The sequence below is a fragment of the Herpailurus yagouaroundi genome, unplaced genomic scaffold, assembly GCF_014898765.1.
Source record: "Herpailurus yagouaroundi ecotype Mexico unplaced genomic scaffold, PumYag 222, whole genome shotgun sequence".
Classification (NCBI taxonomy): Eukaryota; Metazoa; Chordata; class Mammalia; order Carnivora; family Felidae; genus Herpailurus; species Herpailurus yagouaroundi.
Window position 1 is genome coordinate 3,087,736 of NW_024412453.1, and position 22,879 is coordinate 3,110,614.

The 22,879-nt window shown below is 42.2% G+C and overlaps 1 protein-coding gene across 2 annotated transcripts in view; it reads left to right on the forward strand.

Moving 5' to 3' along the window:
* The window catches only part of DNAH3 (dynein axonemal heavy chain 3), a 176,612-nt gene that overhangs the window by 61,554 nt on the left and 92,179 nt on the right, over window positions 1-22,879 (forward strand). For both annotated transcript variants that reach the window (XR_005785574.1, XM_040458819.1), the window contains exons 24-35: window positions 758-894; window positions 4,947-5,148; window positions 6,302-6,394; window positions 7,714-7,824; window positions 10,976-11,090; window positions 14,310-14,508; window positions 15,987-16,095; window positions 16,322-16,435; window positions 17,186-17,362; window positions 19,382-19,473; window positions 20,542-20,761; window positions 21,793-21,927. Coding sequence is in view for 1 of the 2 variants with exons in the window: in XM_040458819.1 (XP_040314753.1) it covers window positions 758-894; window positions 4,947-5,148; window positions 6,302-6,394; window positions 7,714-7,824; window positions 10,976-11,090; window positions 14,310-14,508; window positions 15,987-16,095; window positions 16,322-16,435; window positions 17,186-17,362; window positions 19,382-19,473; window positions 20,542-20,761; window positions 21,793-21,927 (1,704 nt within the window). In the remaining variant the exon portion in view is untranslated. The remainder of the gene's footprint in view (window positions 1-757; window positions 895-4,946; window positions 5,149-6,301; window positions 6,395-7,713; window positions 7,825-10,975; window positions 11,091-14,309; window positions 14,509-15,986; window positions 16,096-16,321; window positions 16,436-17,185; window positions 17,363-19,381; window positions 19,474-20,541; window positions 20,762-21,792; window positions 21,928-22,879) is intronic.

Consider the following 22,879-nt stretch of genomic DNA (forward strand, 5'->3'; position numbering starts at 1 on the left):
CAGGGCAATCAGGGGTATCCATTAAGAGATGATATCTTTTTCCTTTTTGAAGTCAAGTGTACTCAAATTGGGGCTCATTTATAAAGAATTTATCTCAAGAATATTTATCTGTGTTAGTGGGAATTTATATTGCCCAACCAGTGGAGCCAGTTTTCATGATATCCTGCTTCCTCCAACTCCATATTAGTTCAGATTCTTCAGTTGCAAGTGTTCAGTAACAAAAGTTCCACTGAATAAATTTTAAAGATCAAATTGGCTTTTTTAAAGAATTCATAAATTGGGCACTATCCCATCTAACAAATAGTAGGATGCTCAAAGGAGTTGTACAAAATGGAAAGTTTATTTTTTTTTAATTTTTTAATGTTTAATTTTGAGAGAGAGAGCACTCAAGGAGGGGAGGGGCAGAGAGAGAGAGGGAGACACAGAGTCCAAAGCAGCCTCTAGGCTCCAAGCTGTCAGCACAGAGCCAGATGCGAGACTCATACCCATGAACCATGAGATCATGACCTGAACCAAAGTTGAACACTTAACCAATGAGCCACTCAGGAGCCCTGGAGGGTTTTTATAGAAGGAGGAGTCGACCATGTCCAGAGGAAGAGGATCATGTTGTATGAGCTTTCACCCTTGTGGGATTAGGAGGCAGTTAGCTGGGCAGGGAAGTCAGCAATTGATGGGCTTGGTCATATACTCAATGATCAGTCTCAGAATCTAGGAACCCCGTGGTGATTCTCATTTTTTTTTTTTTTTTTGAACCTAGGTGAAAGATACCAGGGTTCTGGTGGCAGCAGACCAGCCACGGATGGCTGAGAGGCTTCAGGAAGCCAGCCTCCTCTTAGAGGACATCCAGAAGGGGCTCAATGATTACCTGGAGAAGAAGAGACTGTTTTTCCCCAGGTATTCAGTACTATTCTTTTGTTTGGAGTTACCTTTTTGACCCATGTATAGTTAGAATTACATTTTTCATCCTGAGGGTTGGCTTCTACCAATCTTTTTCATAGTTTTTTCCTGGTTTTCCATTCCCCACAAGACAGCTTTCAGGAGTAGGGCATGTCTTTCTGGTCATTGCTTAGAGTGAGGTTGAATGGACACCAGTAGGAACCAAATCATGGTCAAATACCCAGTTGAAGGGATATAGTAGTCCTGATTAAGAGCCTAGACTTGGGAGTTAAACAGACCTCTGTTTGAGTCCCAGCTTTTCCACTTACTAATCTTGAGACTTTTAGCAAATCTACCTGAGCCTCAGGTTCTTCACTGTAAAATAGAAATATAATAATGGCTCCTACCTCATATATTTGTGCAGATCAAGGAGATAATGCATGTAAAGCATTTAGCCATCTAAACAGTTAAATGTTTTTTTGACATCAAATTTTGCAGTTTCTGGTAGGTATGTTTTTAAATATTTGACTCTTGTGAAATATTTATATTTTTGCTTCTGCGTAAAAGTCAAAGTCATTTTAGAGGGTTGGTTTCAGAAAGAGGATTCTCACTGCTGATATCTATCCATGTCATTTGACTTGAATTGGGATGTTGGTTTGATCCAAATTTGCTTTTAGGAAAAGTAAATTTTTGTGTTCCCTTTTATGGAGACAAAATTAGTTTCCTGCTTTCCACCACAAACTTAAAAAAAAATTTTTTTTAAGTAAGCTCCATGCCCAGTGTGGAGCTTGAACTCATGACCCTGAGATCAAGAGTCATATTCTCTACTGACTGAGCCAGCCAGGTGCCCCTCCACCAGAAATTTTTTAAAAATGGTTTGTTTAGGACTTACAAATGTCCTTGTGTCTATGTAGTGCAGCATTGTGTGATAGAACTTTCTACAATGATAGGAATGTTCTGTATTTGTGCTGTCCAATACAGTAGCCATTAGGTGCATGTAGCTGTATAGCACTTTAAATGTGGCTAGGGTGCCTGAGAAAGTGAATTTTTAATGTATTTAATATTAATTTTGCAATGTAGATAGCCACGTACAGCTAATGGCTTCAGTTTTGGACAACACAAATACAGCACAAATCATGGAAGGAACCTGAACTTGGAAGTACAAAACTTAGGAAGAGGAAACCCCTGAGATTTGGGCTTTTAGTCCTATACCCTGTCCTGTTATTCCTTATAAAAATATGAGCAATAGCCAACACTAACACAGCATTTACCATATACCAGGACACTTCTCTAGGTGCCTTACATGTATTAACTTATTTAAACTCACAATAATCCTATGAAGTTGGAAGCATTATTATTATTTCCTTTTACAAATAAGGAAACAGTAACTTGCCAGAAGACACAAGACTGGTAAATGGACAAGCTAGAATTCAATCCAGGCAGTCTGTATAAGATACCCCGTTATTTAATCTCTCTGAGACTGCTTTTCTCCCTAAATTACACACACACACACACACACACACACACACACACACACACACACACACACGCACACTCTATTCTCTCTCTCTCTCCCTCCCTCTTTCCCTCTCTCTCTGTCTCTCACCATGAATACCTCAGTTTCCTTACGCATTTTTATAAAGTCATGCACTCTCAGAAAACACTTTGAAAATGTTAATGAATAATTTCACATATTTGAAATTAATTTTGTCTTGAAAATATGGAGTGCTCGGGGCGCCTGGGTGGCGCAGTCGGTTAAGCGTCCGACTTCAGCCAGGTCACGATCTCGCGGTCCATGAGTTGGAGCCCTGCGTCAGGCTCTGGGCTGATGGCTCGGAGCCTGGAGCCTGTTTCCGATGCTGTGTCTCCCTCTCTCTCTGTCCCTCCCCCGTTCATGCTCTGTTTCTCTCTGTCCCAAAAATAAATTAAAAACGTTGAAAAAAAAATATGGAGTGCTAAATAATGATTTTATGTTAAGTTATCCAAGTAATTTAATTATTACTCTTATGGCCTTTGAGCCTTATTCATTGTCACACTTGATGAGTCCATAGAGATCACCTGTGTTAATTTCCCTTGGCAGTGAGAGAAATTGATATCCTCATTAGATATTGGTATGTTAGTCAGCCAACAAATAATTATTGCGCTCTTCCTATCTGCTCAACATTGCAGCTATAATACATTAGCTTGCTTTGCATCATAACAAACCTCCCCATAACTTAGAAGCTTAACACAGCAACTGTTTATCTAGCTCATAATCCTGTGGTCTTGCAAATAGGGCTGGAATCAGCAGGGTGGCTCTTCTGGTCTCATCAGGGCTCATTTATGTGCCTGGTCAGCCGGCAATTGATAGCCTCAATGACTTGTCTAGTGGTTGGCTTCCTTTTGGCTGGAGCAGCCAGGATAGTTGGGCCACATGTCTTTCATCCTCCAGAAAGCTAGCCTGAATTTATTCACATGGTGGTGGTCACAGGGTTCCCAAGGCCAGCCAAGAGTGGAAGCTGTAAGGCTTCTTAATGTCTAGGCTTGGAACTTGCACAAATGCATGTTTGCTATAGTCTGTAGGCCAAAGCAGGACACAGAGCCCGGCCAAGTTTGAGACATGTAAAAATAGATTCGACCTCTTGTAAAGAGGAACCATAAATATCATGGCCATAAATATCATGACCATACACAGTGAAGATTGTAATATATGGTCCCTCAATTATGGGACTTTTCAGGTTGATGGTTACAGTTTGTCTGTAAAATAGAGGTTTGTCTATTGAACATTTGCTAAAAGTTTGTGGTTGCTGACTTAAGGGCCTGAGCAAGACAATGATTCTACCATCTTCTAACTTAAAACATGAAGTAAAGTCCTCTCCATATAGATAGTGATGTGATGTGTGGTCTGGGAGTGAACAGTCAAGAAAGAATTTTTGAGATTTTTCAAGTGCAAAAAATGTGGTTTTATTAAAGCATGGAGGAGCCCCTGGGTGGCTCAGTGGGTTGAGTGTCTGGGTCTTGATTTCAGCTCAGGTCATAATCCCAGGGTCATGGGATCGAGCTCTACATTGGCCTCTGCACTGCGTGTGGAGCCTGCTCGCTCGCTCTCTCTCTCTCCCTCCCTCTCCCTCCCTCTCCCTCCCTCACCCTTTCCCCACCTCTCCCTTTTCCCTCCCCTCCCCCACTCACTCTCTCTAAAAGAAAGAAAGAATGAAAGAAAGAAAGAAAGAAAGAGCGAGCAAGCACAGGGACAGGACCCATGGACAGAGAGAGCTGCACTGGAATTGGGAGGAGCAATTGATTATATACTTTGGAGCTGGGAGAGGGGAGGTGAGTAGAGACAAATGAAGTTTCCAAAGGGATTTTCATATGTTAAAGAAGACTTAACAGGATCCTGGAGGTCTGGCTATTGTCAAGTGAAGGTTGCCTTTGCTTCTAGAAAAGTATTAACATTAAGACAGTTGTGAGTTCCTGGAGGAATATCATACTCTGCCTGTCTTAAGTATTTGGCAATGGACTGCAAGTTGTAAGGAAATCTAATTTTATCTACATTTCCTTTTGCCTTTGTTCTCCACATCAGATAGGTCAATAATGTACTTCTTATTTCACACTGTTAACATTTTCTGTCATACCTGGAGATAAGGAAAGACAAGGAAGTCTTCTCTCTCCTTCTAATAATGGTTCTGTACTGATTGTATATTAGAATCACCTTGGATTTTAAAACTATAGATCCCTAGACCTAACCCAAGTCACTTATATTAGATTCTCGAGGCAGTGGAACCTTAGCATTGGAGGTTTTTTTTGAGCTCCACAGGTGATTCTAGAGTGCGAAGTTGAGAACCACTGCTGTATCCAAGTTTCCTCCAAAAGGTGGCACCCTGCCCCCAAGCCATATTAAACTCACATATACCAGCTTTCATCCTTTGTCTTACTCTGAGTCAAAACTGTCTCCACCCTCTATGCTTTACAGAAGACTCTAGAATATATCTGGTGTTCACGGGTGTCATCTATCTGTTGGGGAGTATCACCTTCTTGGGAAAAGAGGTTCTCAAAAGAGATTCCAGTTGCCATCTTCTTTTGCTTTAAAATAGGTTCTTCTTCCTGTCAAACGATGAGCTGCTGGAGATCTTGTCAGAGACCAAGGACCCCCTCCGCGTGCAGCCACACTTGAAGAAGTGCTTCGAAGGAATTGCCAAGCTAGAGTTTACAGACAGCCTGGAGATTGTAGGCATGATAAGCTCAGAAAAAGAAACCATTCCATTCAAACAGAAAATCTACCCAGCTCAAGCCAAAGTAACTCTCCTCTTACTCATTTTCATTCTTTTCTCCTAACAGAGCAATACAGAGAGAAGCAGAGAGCATATTGATAGGTTAAGCACTTGGACTCGACTTCCATACTGCCGGGGTGTGGAATACCTGAGTTCCACAGCTTAAGGACTATGTGACTTTGGGAAATTGCTTAATCTTTCTGAATCTCCATTTGCCCATCTCTAAGATGAGGGTTTTACTGCAATCCAAGTGACACACTAAATTTATGGAAGGATTTCAACCAAACTTCATGTGGAGGCAATAACAGGCATCAGACCCAACAGCCGATGCTGTTCAGATCTCCATGATCAAAGCCCGATTAAAAGTGATCTAGTCAGACAGCTTTCTGGGGCAGGTGTTTTTAAAGGTCAATAAAACATTATGGAATCAATGCCATTTTACTCAGGTTTTGATACAAGTGTCCTTATATAATGAGTAAGATGTAAATTACTCCCTCTTCTGCTGAACATGATGGCACCATCAACTAGAAGTAGACAAGCACTCTTGGCTTTGCTTTGTTAACCATTTTTGCCAGCCACACATATAAGTTGTAATAACCAGGAATCACGTTACCAAATAGATACCAGCTAGCTCACAGGTGCCTGAAGTTACCTGAAATTCTAAAACTGAATAATTTGATGCATATTTGAATTACCTGTAGAGCTTTAAATAAAATTCAAATGCCCAGGTTGCATCCCATAACAAATTGAAACAGCTGGGAGTGGAAGTCAGGTATCCATATTTTTTAAGAATCTCCAAATCATTCCAGTGCACGACAAAGTTTGGGAACCACTGGAATAAGGCAAGAATTAGAACTGCTCATTAGAAATGAGCAATTATTTTATGAACTGAAACATAAATGTGTCATTTGCTTCCTGAGAAGTTGTCTGTTTCAGAAAATTACGTGAAATGTGTGTCAAGAATCCCCCATTTCCCCTTTTACGTGACACATACTTCCTAGAATGAAAAAATATAAATAAGTAAATAAATATAAAACATATAATTAGAGAATATTGGCTTGAAGGGGTGTCAGACCTTTGGCCTCCCTCCAGCCTTGGTCCAGAGAGAGCTTGGGTTCTGCCCATGATGTGTCCCTCTGGGCTTGGCTAGCTTGCTCCTTTTTTGTCTCACCCCACAGGGCATGGTGGAAAAGTGGCTCCAGCAGGTGGAGCAGATGATGCTTGCCAGTATGCAGGAAGTTATTAGACTTGGGATCGAAGCATATGTCCAGGTAAATGAGAATTGGGATATACATGCCAGGGTGTTGGTACAGCAACCACAACTCTGGGTTAAATGGATCAGTTATAACCACCCCTCTGTCTTCTACCAAAACCCACGCTAATCCTGTTGGGTAACACCTGACCCCTCTGTGCCCTCTCTTCTTTCCCTGTGAATTTTGGGGTGATGTACATATTTCCGATGAAATGGAAGCAGCTGGGACAAGACAACATGGTTAGCTTTAACCCTCTGGCTGCTCCCTGCCAAGTCCTTTCTGTGAAATGAATTGATGGTAGGAGGTTTTTTTAGAGCCCCTTCCAATTAAGCATTTTCCCTTCCAGGCTTTTAGGTTCCATTACACAAGCCCTAAACAGTACAACTCATTAAACTCCCAAAATTTTAGGGAAAGAAGGTATGACCGAAGAAAGCCAAAAGAAAAAGAGCTGGTGGCAATCACTCTTCAGCCAGCTCCTAGCAAGGCTAAATGTAGGCAGATCAGGTCTTTGTGCTCCTTGATTTGGGTGCCTTTTTGCCTTACTTTTCAGGGCCCCACCCCCATGACCCTTTCCATGAAACCAAAGAATACTCAGTTAATACCTTCCCACTAAAGTACAGGGTACTGACCCTGCTGTCCCTCTTGGTAGTAGTACATTGTAAATGAAAGGCCTATCCTTTGTCCTGCGATTTATTTTAAATTAAAAAACTAAGGAAAAATGGCTACCAGTATGAAATATTTCATGCAATTGCGTGTATATATATAGCAAGAGTCAGCAAACATTTTCTGCAATGTAAATGTTTTTATAGTGTCTTCAGCTCTGTGGGCCACAAAAAAACAGCCTTGGATGATAGGTAAACAATGGGTATGGCTGTGTTACAATAAAACTTTATTTTCAGAAACAGAAGCAAGGCCAGATTCAGCCCTCTGGTCTTAGTTTGTAAAATCTATAGTTTAAAAACAAGTTTGAGGAGTTGCTGGGCATGGCTAAGGAACCTGGCACAGCACTACAATATTATGTAGACATCAAAAAGAATGGGTATGAAAACTCACTAAACAGCTCCTTGATTATAACTGCGTAAAATTCTTGGATTGGGAATTTAAGAAAAAAAAACGAGTTGAGCTTGCTGATGATTTTTTTTTCTTTTTCATAAAATTCAGTGAGGAAGACATAAATCAGTAATCCCAGAGATGTCAAGCCTAGTAGCTTCTGAGGGTGGAGGAGGATTTTGTATTTCTTGAGGGGGTAAGGTGGTGGGGGATGTTTTTCAGACATTGATTTAAGTCACACAAGATGAAATGACCCTACCATCTGCCCCCCCCCCACACCTTTCCAGGTCCCTCGTAATCAGTGGGTCTTGCAGTGGCCTGGCCAGGTGGTTATCTGTGTCTCTTCCATCTTTTGGACCAAGGAGGTGTCCCAAGCCCTGGTCGAAAAGACCCTACCAGTAAGTGAGCCTGTCATGAAGCTTGTAGAGGAGATTCAAGCTCAATTAAGCTTTGAATGACATATACTTAAAATAGCCCTATTTTCTGAACAACAACAAGAAAAAATCATAGCATCCAACTCTGACATTGGGAAAGCCAGGGTTTTCATGGGGACGGTGGGATGGATTTGGAATTGAGGCTATCCTGGAGTTCTCTAGTGTAACACCTCTCATGATCCTTCCCAGGTAGAAATACTAGGCTGTAATATACTAAATTTTTATCAGTCTTCACTTCCAGGGGTCAGCTTGGCAAAATTTCTATCAACAGAGACCTCTTATCTTCTTTCTGGGCCCAAATACCACCTGGTCCTGATTTCCCCTCCTCCTTTACCATTACCACTTCTTGCCACCTGCAGTTCAACACAAACCCACCTACAACTCTTCATTCAGCTTTCTTTTAAGACCAAGAATGTTGAAGTCCTCCTTGTCCTCAGATCCAGACATGCATATTTCCAGTTAATTCCTTCCTTGGAGGCCAATGCTTGAGAGTTCAAGACCTGGATGGACTTGGGGGGTGCCTGGGTGGCTTAGTCGGTTAAGCGTCCAACTCTTAATTTTGGCTGAGGTCATGGTTCATGGCTTTGAGCCCCATGTTGGACTCTGCACTGAGAGCACAGAGCCTGCTTGGGATTCTCTCTCTCTCTGTCCTTCCCCACCCCCCCCCGGGCCGCGACGATATGTATTCACATTTTCTCTCTCTTTCTCTCTCTAAATAAAAATTAAAAAAAAAAAAAAAAAGACCTGGATGGACTTGGGTTCATATCTTGTACTTTCCCTTGTTAGCTGTGTGACCATGGGCAAGTTATTTAATCTAAGTCTTGGTCTCCTTGGCTCTACAATGAGCCACAGTGCACCACATTGTAGTACAACATCATACTCTTCTGTGGGAGAGTTAAATGAAATACTAGCAAATGAGTCACTGCTAGATACCAGGCTATGAATCCCACAGGGCAGAGGCTATGTCTGTTTTGCTCACTATTATATCTTCAGGGGTTACTGCAATGCTGAGCACATAGTAGGTGCTAAATATTTGCTGAACAAATGAATTGTAACTCCATTCCCAACCTTTTTACCATAAACATACTTTCCCATATTTATCCCATTAGACCTTGTGTTATTCCCCCTGTAGATTACTGGCTGCAGACAAGAAAATATTTTAGTTTATTATATTTTGTTTTATACCTTAAAATTAGAACATTAGTATTTAACCAGCTTTCAAATTTCTACAGATTCCATGTTGATAATTCCTACAAATATACTTTACACTTGCTGACTGCTTTCATGTATTTCATTTCACACTTTTGAAACACTAAAAAATTATGATTTTTGTGACTGTATCTCTGTGCCCCAGTTTTCCTACCTGTAAAAGGAGAGCCTGCTTCCCATCACACATCAGTGCCATAGAGTACCTGTGTGTTGAATGATGTGGCTCAGTGTCTTAAAGGAAGCAAATGTTGGTACAGGATCACCATCCATGCATCCATCCATGCATCCAGTATTCCTTTAATAAATATTTGTTTGACATCTGCCCTGTGCTGAAATGATGCTACTAGGCAAAGGGAATTAGAAGTGAATCAAAGCAACATGGTCCCTGTCCTCATGAATTTACAGTCTAGTGGGGGAGATAAAAAGTCTCTTCAGTAGGAGTATGATAAGGAAAGCTTAGGGATTCAAGAAGCATGGGAAGGAAGGAGAGAAGAGAGAGGTTAGGATTAGAGATGATTTTCCAGGAAAATGGTGCCTAAGAGGAGACCTAAAATATAAACAGGGATTAGCCAAGCAAAAAACAGGAGAAAGTGTTTGAGAGAGAGAGAGAGAAACCACAATGTGCAAAAGTCTGAAGATGAAAAATGTGGTGCATTCCAGCAACTGAAGGCACTTTGGTCCAGAATAGCTGTGGAATGAGTGTGGTTAAGAAAGATGTGGGGAGGGGTGCCTGACTGGCTCAGTTGGCAGAGCATGGGACTCTTGATCTTGGGGTTGTGAGTTTGAGCCCCACACTGGGTGTAGAGATTACTTAAAAATAAAATCTTAAAAAAAAAAAAAAGATGCATCACCAAGAGTTTTCCAGACTCACAGCAAGGGCAATGGGGAGGCATTGAAAAGGCTTTTTTTTTTTTTTTTTTTTTTTGGCTATGTGTCAGGTACCTTATTAATAATAATAACAACCATCAACCATCAGTATTTACTGGATGCTTTATTCACACTGTGCCAAGTGCTTCGCCATTTCATTTAATCTTCAAAACAGCTCCAAGAGATAGCTGAAATTATCTAGACTCGGCAGAACAGGAGACTAAGACTCAGCAGTTACTCTATTTTGCCCAGAACTGCATAGCTAGGAAGTGGGGAAGGTGAGCTATGGACCTAAGGTGGTCTCACTTTTTTTCCTCTTTAAAATGTATTTGTATTTTTTAACTCTTTATTTCGAAGTAATGTCAGACTCACAAATAATGTTGCAAAAATAATGCAAAGAGTTCTCATATCCAGATTCACCCAAAATTAACATCTTAAATAGCCACAATATGATTATAATTATCCAAATCAGGAAACCAACATTGATGCAAGATACATTCTTATCTAATCTGTTCCAGGATCATGGTTTACATACATTTACTTTTCACATCTCCTGTGTCTCCTTTAATCTGAAAAAGTTTCCATTTTTTAAAATTCTGATTTACTGCATAATTTATATACAGTAAAATTCACCCTGTTTAGTGTACAGTTCTGAGTTTCAACACATACATTCGTGTAACCACCATCACAATCAAGATACAGAACAGTTGCATGCCCCCCAAAGTTCCCTCACTCCCTTTGTAGCAATCCCTTCCCCTGTTCCACGCCTCTGGCAACTACCAAGCTGTTGTCTCCTCCTCCATTTTGTCTTTTCCACAGTATCATAACAATAAAATCAAGATATCTGGCCTTTCCAATTTGACTTCTTTCAGTTAGCATAATGCATTTGAAATTTGTCTTGAGGTTAATGAAGAGAGTGAGGGAAAGGTTGCTGGAGGGATGGCTTGGGCCATGGGCTGGTGGATGGCGCCATTCCCCAAGAGGGGATTACAGAGAAGAATCCAGTTTAACCAGATGTCCCCTCCTGTGCCCCTGCCAGGATTTTCTGAAAAAGAGCAACAATCAGATCGCACAGATTGTCCAGCTGGTTCGAGGGAAGCTAAGCAGTGGGGCTCGACTCACCCTCGGGGCCCTCACGGTCATCGATGTCCATGGTGAGCAAGGAGGCTTCTCTGGCATTTCTGACTGTCTAGGAATAGCAACCAGGCTTGCTGCTCTCCATTCTCCTGGATGGAGTGATTCAGGGTCTCCTTTCCTGTTAGGGAGAGGGTTCTCTAACTGTAAGTAAGGTGAGGGAATAAGAAGTCAAGGCTTCTATGAATCTCCACCTCCTTTTCTCTCCCATCCCCACCCTTATTTCCAGGGAACCCCTAAGCAGGGCCCTCTCACTGAGACCATGATGGCCAAAGCCATTTCTAAGATTCACCAACTTGGAACATTTTCTTGAGGCTGACCATAGCTAATATTTTTGAATACCCACCAGGCACGAGGCTTTGTGCTCAGTGCTTGACGTACATTATCTTGTTCTTATACACACTTAACAAATTAAGAACCTGAGGCTTAGAGGGTTAAATAACTCACCAGAGAGGAATACAGCTACTAAGTAGCAGAAGCTGTTTTGTAATTTGATGTCATTGATTTAATGGTAATTCTTTGTCTGATTCCAAACCCAAGAGACTAGAAATGGGCAGTGTATGCAGGGAGAGAACGGGTGAGAGATAATGCCTTCCAGCAATTCCTTTAAAAAAAAAATTGGAATGCAAGCTGGTGCAGCCACTCTGGAAAACAGTATGGAGGTTCCTCAAAAAACTAAAAATAGAACTAGCCTACAATCCAGCAATTGCATTACTAGGCATTTATCCATGGGATACAGGTGTGCTGTTTCAAAGGGACACATGCATCCCCATGTTTATAGCAGCACTATCAACAATAGCCAAAGTATGGAAAGAGCCCAAATGTCCATCGACGGATGAATGGTTAAAGAAGATGTGGTATATATATGCACAATGGAGTATTACTCGGCAATCAAAAAGAATGAAATCTTGCCATTTGCAACTATGTGGATGGAACTGGAGGGCATTATGCTAAGTGAAATTAGTCAGAGAAAGACAAAAATCATATGACTTCACTCATATGAGGACTTTAAGAGACAAAACGGATGAACATAAGGGAAGGGAAACAAAAATAATATAAAAACAGGGAGGGGGACGAAACAGAAGAGACTCATAAATATGGAGAACAAACTAAGGGTTACGGGAGGGGTTGTAGGAGGGGGGGTGGGCTAAATGGGTAAGGGGCACTAAGGAATCTACTCCTGAAATCATTGTTGCACTATATACTAACTAATTTGGATGTAAATTTAAAAAAATAAAAAATAAATTTTTTTTAAAAAAAGGAGAGGAGGAGGAGGAAGAACTGGGGCCTTTATATAAAACAAACCACCCCCTCACCCTCACTCCATCACCACCAAGGAAACTAGGGCTGGACTATCTGGTTGCCTGGAAACAGTGTCTCTCTTGTTCATACACCCAGCTGCCTCCTGGCATTTTGTGGCATCTTGTTCTCCTTAAGATTGATGCTCATTTCTATCTAATTTTGCTTGGATAGACAAGCATGAAATCAGGGAGAGAGAAGGGAGAATGCGAACTTCATCTACTAGGAGTAAGAAGTGCATGTGTGGTTACTGCCCAGGGTTTCCCAGAATGGTTGTGTTCACACATTTGCACATACACACTCAGGCACGCACACGTACACGCGCGTGCACACACACACACACACACATGCTGCATCATGCAGGCATTCCCCATACTCAGTCCCTTGAGAGTCATCTTCCTCTTGGATCCCTCATGGAGACCCCTACTCCTGCTACTACTCTGTGGTTTCTCTGAAGAACCTGGAGGGGAATTACATTCCTCAGGAAGGACGGAAGAGCTATTGGTGTAATCTTCAAGGACTCTTCTCCGGAGGGTTTTGGATTTTACTGTCGTGAAGAAGACTTCTCTTCACAGAGGGGCAGTAGACTAACAGAAGCATCGCTTTGCAAAGTTATGTTTCTGAGATACTAAATTCAGGCTACTGTCCTAGTTATGAGATCTCAATAGCTCTCATCCAAGCATTCCATAAAAAATAACTAATGATTCTCGTAAACCTTTATTTATTCTTCAACTTCAGGGCTCCCGTAACTGTGAGAAAATTAAATTAGGCTCATAATCCTATGAGAGAAAGAAGGACACCCAGAAGTATATCTCCCATCTTTCCATCCCAAGATGGGAAGACTATAGGTAACCATGGGTTCTAGGGACCCCTTCCCTTGCCAACTGCATCAGGCCAAGCTGACTGTATTCTCCTAGGATATCCTAGAAGCCTGGAACAGGGTCAAAAGGACCATATTGGGGAGTTGATAGCATTTGGGGTAACTACATATTGCAAATCTCTCCAGGTCAGTCCCCCCAGAATTTAGGAACAATAACAATAGCTAGTATTTATATAATCTTTCCTTTTTTCTTTCTTTCATCTATCTGTATCTGCATATATATGTGGATATATATTTATATATGTACACATGTATGTGTACATATGTGTGTATATACATGTCTGTGTATACAGTTGGCCTGTGACCAACCTGGGTTTGAACTGCACAGGTCCACGTAGAAGCAAATTTTTTCAATAAGTACAATACAGTACTGTAAATGTATTGTCTCTTCATGACTTTCATAATAATATTTTCTCTAGCTTACTTTGTTGTGAGAATACAGTATATGATACATATAACTTGCAAAATATGTGTTAATTGGCCACTTGTTATCTGTAAGGTTTCCAGTCTAAGAGTAGACTATTAGTAATTAGGTTTGAAGGGAGTTGAAAGTTATAAGCAAATTTTTGACTCTACAGTGGTTAGGCACCCCAACCCCTACGTTGTTCAAAGGTAAACTGTATATACAGTTAATCCTCATAATAACCTTCTAATAACCCTAGAAGGTGGGTACTATGTTATCCCCATTTTACAGATTATGCAACTCAAGAGAGAGGTTGCGCAACCTGCTCAAAGTCACGTAGCTAGTTAATGGCAGAACCAGACTTTGGATCCAGGCAGTCTGACTTCAGAGTACGCACTTTTAATGCCTCTGCTGTACTGAGAGAAGACAATGTAGCATGTTCTCTGCCAGGCTTCTTGGGAGAAGCAAAGTCCAGCTTCTGAAAGATATTGCTGCCTGTAGGATAGGAGTGGGCAGGGAAGCTAGTTGAGCCTGAAACTGTTTGGATAGTGAAGGGTGGCCTGGATAATGTCCTGACATCCTGAGCAGTCTCTGGACATATGAGTATGCTGATGGCTCTGCATTTGTGTGTTTCCACATCTGCATCTGTTCCAATAGCTCGCGACGTGGTGGCCAAGTTATCTGAGGATAATATTTGTGATCTAAATGATTTCCAGTGGATCTCCCAGCTGCGTTACTACTGGGATTCAAAGGATGTACAGGTGCAGATGATCACCACAGAAGTCTTATATGGCTATGAGTACTTGGGGAACTCCCCCCGGCTGGTGATTACACCCCTCACCGACCGCTGCTACAGGTAACCTCTGGGCCTCCCCCAAGACCTGAAGGGTGAATAGAATGCCAGAAGGAAAACCTTCTGGGGAACAAGGTGTGGAGCATCTTGAGTTTGTAACCTTTACCCTCTACATTTCAGATACTCAGATTGTAGAATTTTGTCCTTAATTATCATGGTCCCACAACAGGCGTGGAAATTAGCCCTTAGGCCAGAAATGAGAACCCAGTAGGAATCCTAATGCAAATTAATGTGGCCAAACCAACAAGCAGAATGTTGATGCCTGTCCTTAAAAATGCCCCAGTACTGGGGTGCCTGGGTGACTCAGTCAGTTGAGCGTCGACTCTTGATTTCAGCTCAGGTCATGATCTCAGAGTTCATGGGGTGGAGCCCTATATCGGGCTCTGCACTGACAATGCAGAGCCTGCTTGGGGTTCTCTCTCTCTCTCTTTCTCTCTCTCTCTGCCCCTCCCCTGCTTGTGCTCTATTTCTCTCTCTCTCTCTCAAAATAAATGAACTTTTTAAAAAAAATGCCACAGTATTTAAGTAGAAAGCTCTCCAGTGGCAGGAATCAAGATGGTGCCTGGAGATCCCATAGACGAAAGAATCAAAAGGGGCCAGGTGAAGGACTCAGGCAAGGAGTCTCCAAGCTCAGCCAGCCAGTCTGATGGAGAGACGTAGTCATTCTATGCTCAGCAAAGTGCTTTTCCACTTTCCTTGGTATTCATAACATTAGAAATGTGAACTTTGTGAATGTGTCAACTTTGTGATGTTTAGATTTTCTTTGATTTTGTATATTCCTTAAAGTGGAATTTTTTTAATTAAAAAGACAATTCCTGAGTATTTTGTCCTTTGAAAGTCCTCAAACACCTGTTTTCTGTGTTCTGGATTTTTGTTCTTCATTCATTTGTTTCATTATTCACTAGTCATTTCTTAAAGTCTCCTGTGCCCCATGCATGACCTCAAGAAACCCTCAATCTAATGGGGTCAGGGGAGAGAGATAGATGATTAGAAGATGGTGTGTTAACTGAAACTATAGAGGCCCATACAATGGACTGTAGCGCCACACTTAACACATCATTAATTTCTAATATTTATTTTGCCCCTACTGTATCAAACTGAATCAAATACAGGTCCTGAACTCAAGAGTTCATAATCTAGTGGGAGAAATGGATTTATTTTCACCACTCCATTAGAACTGGTAATCTTTCATGTGTGGAGTTTGTGAAGATTTTTTACCTTTATTTGATTCATTTGTGTATGTATTCATTTATCCATTCAATCATTCATTAAAACAAATGTTTATGGGTGCCACCCATGCACCAGGCTCTAAGATTACAGTACTGAGTAAAACAGAATTTTTTACAATGATGATATCCTGGTCATATAATCAGGGAAAAAATTTAAAGCTATTTGTAGGAGTCAAAACAAAATAAAGCAAAAGTCTCTTTCTTCCCTGTGTCTTAGGACTTGGGCACCGAATTCTTATTTTCTTCCCTTAGGACACTGATGGGGGCTTTGAAGCTGAACCTTGGGGGAGCTCCGGAGGGACCAGCTGGTACAGGAAAGACAGAAACCACAAAAGATCTGGCCAAAGCTTTGGCCAAACAGGTAGGGAAATGCTGTCTGTTCTCACCCTCTCTTGTCATCCCTGTCTAGACTCCTATCAGGGGAGTGGGCATTAAGTTCAAGATGGTTAAGGGTGAGGGAGGCATAGTTGGGCCCCAGCTCCTACAGTGGAATAGGAAGAGAAGAGCCACACCCGTGTTTTATGGTGCAGGGTAATTCAGATATGAGGGAACCCACCCCTAATGGTGCCCACATTCTCCTTCTCTAGTGTGTGGTCTTCAACTGCTCAGATGGTCTGGATTACAAAGCCATGGGGAAGTTCTTCAAGGGACTGGCCCAGGCTGGAGCATGGGCCTGCTTTGATGAGTTCAACAGAATTGAGGTAATGCTGCAACAGGACTACAGAGCAGGGATTGGATATGCAGGGGCCTTTTTCTGGGCTCTTAGGTGCTCAGTGACAGTGCCTTATGTCTCCTCTAAGACTGTTGCACAGAGTAAGTACTCAATGAACTAAACAAAAACAGTCCCAAGGAGACAAAGTGCATATTTTATATACATATGGATCCTCAGTATATTCATTCCTTCGGTCCCTCATTCAAAAATTTATTGAGTAGCTAGTATATGTCAGATACTCCGCAATTGTTCATGACACAAAGATAAGTAAGAAATGATTTTGCCCTCTGAGTGTTAGAATTTAGCAAAGGGAAATAAAAAGTAAGTGAAGCACATAGAATATGATAGAAGTCTATGGTAGTGGTACAAAAGAGGCATCACAAAAGAGAGGGGGTGATTAATTCTATTTGGGTAGGGAATTTAGGTCAGGAAATGTAAACATGCAATGGGAACCAATAAACACTGAGTACATACTATGGGTCAAGCATTATGCTAGGTGCTGGAACAGAGATAAAATACTATGGAAACTAGTAACACACACACACACACACACACACACACACACACATCAATTTTCTTTTTCTTTACCAAAACCCCAAATCATTCTTGTAATTTTGAAGGTGAAGGTCTGGTTTTTAGGTGATTGGGTTTTTTCATTGCTAAGTGAAGGAGACTCTGGCAGAGTTGGGTGGTGGCTGTCAGAGCAAGAGCTCACATCTGCCCACTATTCTCACTCCAGGTAGAAGTGCTATCTGTGGTGGCTCAGCAGATTCTCAGCATTCAGCAAGCCATTATCCGGAAGCTAAAGACATTCATCTTTGAAGGCACTGAGCTCCTTCTGAACCCAACCTGCGCTGTCTTCATCACCATGAACCCTGGATATGCTGGCAGGGCTGAGCTGCCAGATAACCTCAAGGTAAACGTGAGCGTGTATAAATTCTGCGTGTATTTTATGGTGTAGAAACCTCTGGAGGTAACAGAAGATCTCACAGAGAAGGCAAATAATGGGTGACATTTTTCAGCTGTGAGAATTAATAGTGGAGCAACAATGATAGTAAGTTAGTCCCCAGAACCTAACTGTTGCCCCAACAATGTCTCGTGGGGGAGGGGCATATATCCATAATGAACAATGGCAATTAGAAGACAACACTAGAACAAGAGTCACTATTTCTGTTGTCTACAGGAGGTCAATGAGAGGAACCAGCTGGGCTTGGTAGGGACTCTGACAAATGCCCCCTCTAGAGGGAGCAGCCCTTAGCCGCCAGCCTACTGTTGCCAAGCAGGAATTGTCACATCTTCTCATTTTTCAGGAAAAGCCAGACATTTGGATTTTTACATGTAATCTGACTGTTATGATCCTGGCTAAATGCAAAAAAAAAAAAAAAAAAAAAAAAAAAAAAAAAAATCACTGTAGGCCAAACAAAAACATCTCATAAGACAGCATCAAAGGTAGTCACAGAGAACTCTGGGAAACCTAGGCAGAACCACATGGAGGTCCTCTTCATTACCAGCCTGCTTAAGCTGAAGTGGTGTCCATATCAAAACAGGCTGTTCCAACCAGCTGCAGAGAGGACAAGGAAGTATGTATGTCCCCAGTGCCTACTGCTGAGCTGGCCTGAGTTGTAGCCATGGTAACAGCTACTGGTCCTGCTGCTAGTAGAGAAGGAAGGTGCCTCTGAAGGGAAAGTCAACCAGGCCATCTTCAAGGGAATAGGCTGTAGACTGTGCTCTGATGGAAGGAAAAAACCCAAAGTACAAAATGGCTGGATCTCCTGTACGAGGAAACCCTAGCACCCCAACTGCATGAAAAGAGGGACCAGAGAGAGACTTCTAGGCCTGCTTCTTTATGGATTTTCCTCTACGTTATTAATTCCATGAGTGGAATTCACAAAACACAAGAGTGGAAGACACAAGAGAGACCCAGACAAACCCATATGAGTACTTCATGTGCCAGAAACGCGTCTGATTAGTGCTCTGCGATCTTATTCAGACACTTCTTCTCACTGTCCCCCAAATGGAAAAGAGTCAGGGAGATCCTTAGTAATGACTCCTCCCGTCTAGGCCAGGATAGGCCAATGAGCACCAAAGTGCAATTTGGACCCACATTTCTCATTTTTACCACCCAACGGTTATAATCCCCCCCACCCCCTGCCACACCCCTCCCAGCCAGCAACCCTGTCAAGTCTGTATAAGCAGCTTTCGTGAGATAGTGTGGTATAGCAGAAATCACCAGGGGGTGGTGTCAGGAAGCCTGGGTTCTAGTCCTGGCTCTACCTGTAACTGACTGTTTGGACTTCTGTAAGATCTAAGGTAATAACAATAGCTGATGCTTATTGAACACTCACTTATGTGCCACACACTGTTCTAAGCACTTCACTCATATGATATCATTTGTTCTCATGAGAACAATACAGTTGTTGGCCCATTTTGAGGTGAAATAACTAGAGGGAAATTACTTGCCCACAGCCAATAGGCAGCAGTACAAGTACTCAGATCAGTATCTGTTTGACATCAAGATTCTTCAGATATATATTGGTCCTGCATTCCTAAATGACTTCCTCTGTCCTTAATGAACAAAGGAAAGGTCTGATAGTTGAACGGTACTCATTTGGCATAGGGAAATGAGGTGTTATTAGAATACCAGCACCTAAGGCCTTCCACGTAACCACTGAGGGACCCATTGTGGCAACATGTACATAGACAGGGCCAGTGGGGAGGTTAGCTGGGCAGTGGATCTGCCCAACAAAGACAGTCTTTTGGCATTGACTTGTCCTCCTGCTTTTCTTTCCTTGATTTCACTGGAATGGTGTGAATGACTTTCCTGCTTCTCTTTGTATCTGTAAATACACCTTCTCCCAGAGTTTGCTGGATGTGTTCAGGTTCTCAGTGGCCTTTTCTTTTCTTTTCTTTTCTTTTCTGGCCATTTGTTTTCTAGGCCTTATTCCGGACAGTTGCCATGATGGTGCCAGATTACGCCCTCATTGGGGAAATTTCCCTCTATTCCATGGGGTTTCTGGACTCCAGAAGGTATGTGATATTGGCTTTCCAGTAGGTTCTAAAGGTCCTGAAAGAGTGCCTTTTGTGTGGTGGATTCAAGTTAGGTTGCCCATTGGAAGAAAAAAAGAAACAAGAAATGGACTTTGGCTCCCTTGTTGATGTGACAGCAACTTAGCCCTGGCTTTGGTCCTGACCAGGAAATGGTCCAAATTCCCAAGAAAGAGCCTCCTCTCTCTTTATATATACGTGGACTTCTGCTAAAGAAATCGGCCACTCATCTTCTCTTTATCCCAACTCTGTGTACACACACACACGCACACACACACACAGCTTAAGGCAAGACTTTAAAACATGAAATTATTCCAAGATTAAAGAGGAAATTTTTAATATGATTTAGAATTAACATTGTCAACAGCATAACATTTATTGACTTTAAATGTTTTTTAATGTTTATTTTATTTTTGAGAGAGAGAGAGACGCAGAGTGTGAGCAGGGAAGGGGCAGAGAGGGAGGGAGACACAGTATCTGAAGAAGACTCCAGGCTCTGAGCTGTCAGCACAGAGGCCAATGCGGGGCTCGTACCCACGAACTGTGAGATCGTGACCTGAGCCGAAGTCAGGCACTTAACTGACTGAGCCACCCAGGCTCCCCCGTTTATTGACTTTAATGGATATGGGAAAAAATTGTTAGGTTATAGAAGTGAAAAAAGCAAGTTTCTTCTCAGTGACCCTGAGTTCCATTCTCCAGGGGTTAATATTGTTGATAGTTTGATGTTTCTTCCAAAATGTGTGTTTGTGCATGTGTGTGTGCTCATATATTCACATATACACATAAAAGTATATACCCATACAATTTCTTGTATAGTAGGTTGTATACACATGTGTGTATGCTTACTCTTTTTCCTCCAAACTTTGAAAGAGAACTCTTCCTTAGCTCATCCTGGTAACTGTTAAAAGGACTTCAGATGATGGGGCTTCTCCATCAAGTCCATGAATAGGTCTGGTTCCTGAAGGGACAGGATACAGGGATGTTGGGAATGTCTGATGAGCAGGAGCTGGTCCTCTCTGGCAGTCTGCAGACATGTCTCTGCCCTCCCAGTCTCGCCCAGAAAATTGTCGCAACCTACCGTCTGTGCTCGGAGCAGCTGTCCTCACAGCATCACTATGACTATGGCATGCGTGCAGTCAAGTCTGTGCTCACTGCTGCTGGCAACCTGAAGCTCAAGTATCCCGAGGAGGATGAGAGTGTCCTGTTGCTCCGGGCCTTGCTTGATGTCAACCTGGCCAAGTTCTTGGCTCAAGATGTCCCTCTGTTTCAGGTATGCAGTGCTTTGGGACCTTGGCCAAGTGCTGGGACTCAGTTTCTGAAGATGAACTATTTCTCTGGCACCCTCTCCATCTCCAGCCAGCACTCCCACCACCAGATACCCTCCCCCAAAAGTTAGATAATGTGATAGCACTATCCCTGTCTAGTTCCTGGTTTAAAATTTTTAAAATGTTTTTATTATTTATTTTTGTGAAGGGGTGGGAGGGTTAGAGAGTGAGGAAGACACAGAATCCCAAGCAGGCTCCAGGCTCAGAGCTGGCAACCCAGAGCCTGACATGGGGCTCAAACTCATGAACCGTGAGATCATGACCTTAGCCCAAGTTGGATGCCCAACTGTCTGAGCCACCCAGACTCCCCTAGTTCCTGATTTTAATAAAAATGATTTCACTGATAGAATAATATCTGCCATTGGTTTGGGGTAGGTTTTTTTTTTTTTTAACCAAATGTAGTTTTCCTTTGTAATTATTCTAATTCCTCTCTTCCTTATCAGGCTGTGAGCTCCATAGAGACAGAAATTATGACTATCTAATTCATTCCTAGTACAATAACTGGAAGATAATACAGACTTATTAAATATTTGAGAGCTTTTGGGGCGCCTGGGTGGCGCAGTCGGTTAAGCGTCCGACTTCAGCCAGGTCACGATCTCGCGGTCCGTGAGTTCGAGCCCCGCGTCAGGCTCTGGGCTGATGGCTCAGAGCCTGGAGCCTGTTTCCGATTCTGTGTCTCCCTCTCTCTCTGCCCCTCCCCCGTTCATGCTCTGTCTCTCTCTGTCCCAAAAATAAATAAACGTTGAAAAAAATAAATAAATAAATATTTGAGGGCTTTTTAAATTATTTGGGAGAGAAATCATATTTTACAGATTGTGTTGGAATTTGCAATTGTGGATGAGTTTTGGCATAGAAAAATGAGGTTTGGAATTTTACAAAGACTTCTGCTGTCTGTGAATCTCATTTTCAGAAAATGTCGAGGTCATACCCCCTGACAATTCACCCTTTCCATCTTCTCTCGAATTCTTGTTAACAGGGAATTATATCAGATTTGTTTCCTGGAGTTGTTCTTCCAAAGCCAGACTATGAAGTTTTTATGGAAGTGCTGAATGAGAACATCAAAAAGATGAAACTCCAGCCGGTACCTTGGTTTATTGGGAAAATTATCCAGGTTGGTTCCCTGTATCTATATGAGAATGCACGTGTTCTTCTATTCGCTGAAGTCAGGAATTAGAATTGTGGTTGATTGGAGCAGAGTGATGGCAACCACAGGAGCCAAAATAGAAATGGAAGTGCCTTCAGGTCTCATTTCCAGGAATTGAAGTTAAAATGCAATGTTTTTCCTCTGACCATCTTCTTTGGGGTTCCTTTTTTTAAATTTGGGGATGAAACAAAACCTTTGGGGGCACTGGGCTTGAACTAGTCAGGACTTTATCAGTTTCCAGTGACAGAAACCCAACTCAAACTGCCTTAGTCAACAAAAGGGAGTCTGTTCACTTACCTAACTTGAAAAACCCAGATGTGTGTTGGCCTTAGGAACAGCAGGATCCAGGAAACTTTCTCTTCATTTCTGGGCTCTGTCTCTGAGTTAAAACTTCATTCTTGGTTGGGTTTCCAGCAGCCTCTGACTTAGATTGTCCCAGGTTCAAGCCCAGAAGGAAAAAGAGCATTGCTCTCCAAATGGCTTCAGTAAAGGTCTCAGGATTAACTTTGAATTGTGCTGGTAAAGTCACAAAACCACCCTGGAATCACTTACAAGGAAGATCATTTATATTTTGCAGCATGGGCCTGGCTTGGAAAATACCTTTTATCTGTTGAGAGTTCTAATCAAGTCAGAACTGCATTTAGGCCTCAAAAAAGGAAGTTTCCAATTGAAGTGCAGGGTGCTAAGATGACTGCTGTTTCCCTTTCCCCTTTAAAAGCAAATAGAGGGGTGCCTGGGTAGCTCAGTTTGTTGAGGGTCAGATTCTTGATTTCATCCCAGGCCATGATCTCATGGTTTGATTCATGAGATCAAGCCCCAAGTAAGGTTCTGCGCTGACAGTGAAGAATCTGCTTGGAATTCTCTTTCCCTCTCCCTCTCCCTCTCCCTCTCCCTCTCCCTCTCCCTCTCCCTCTCCCTC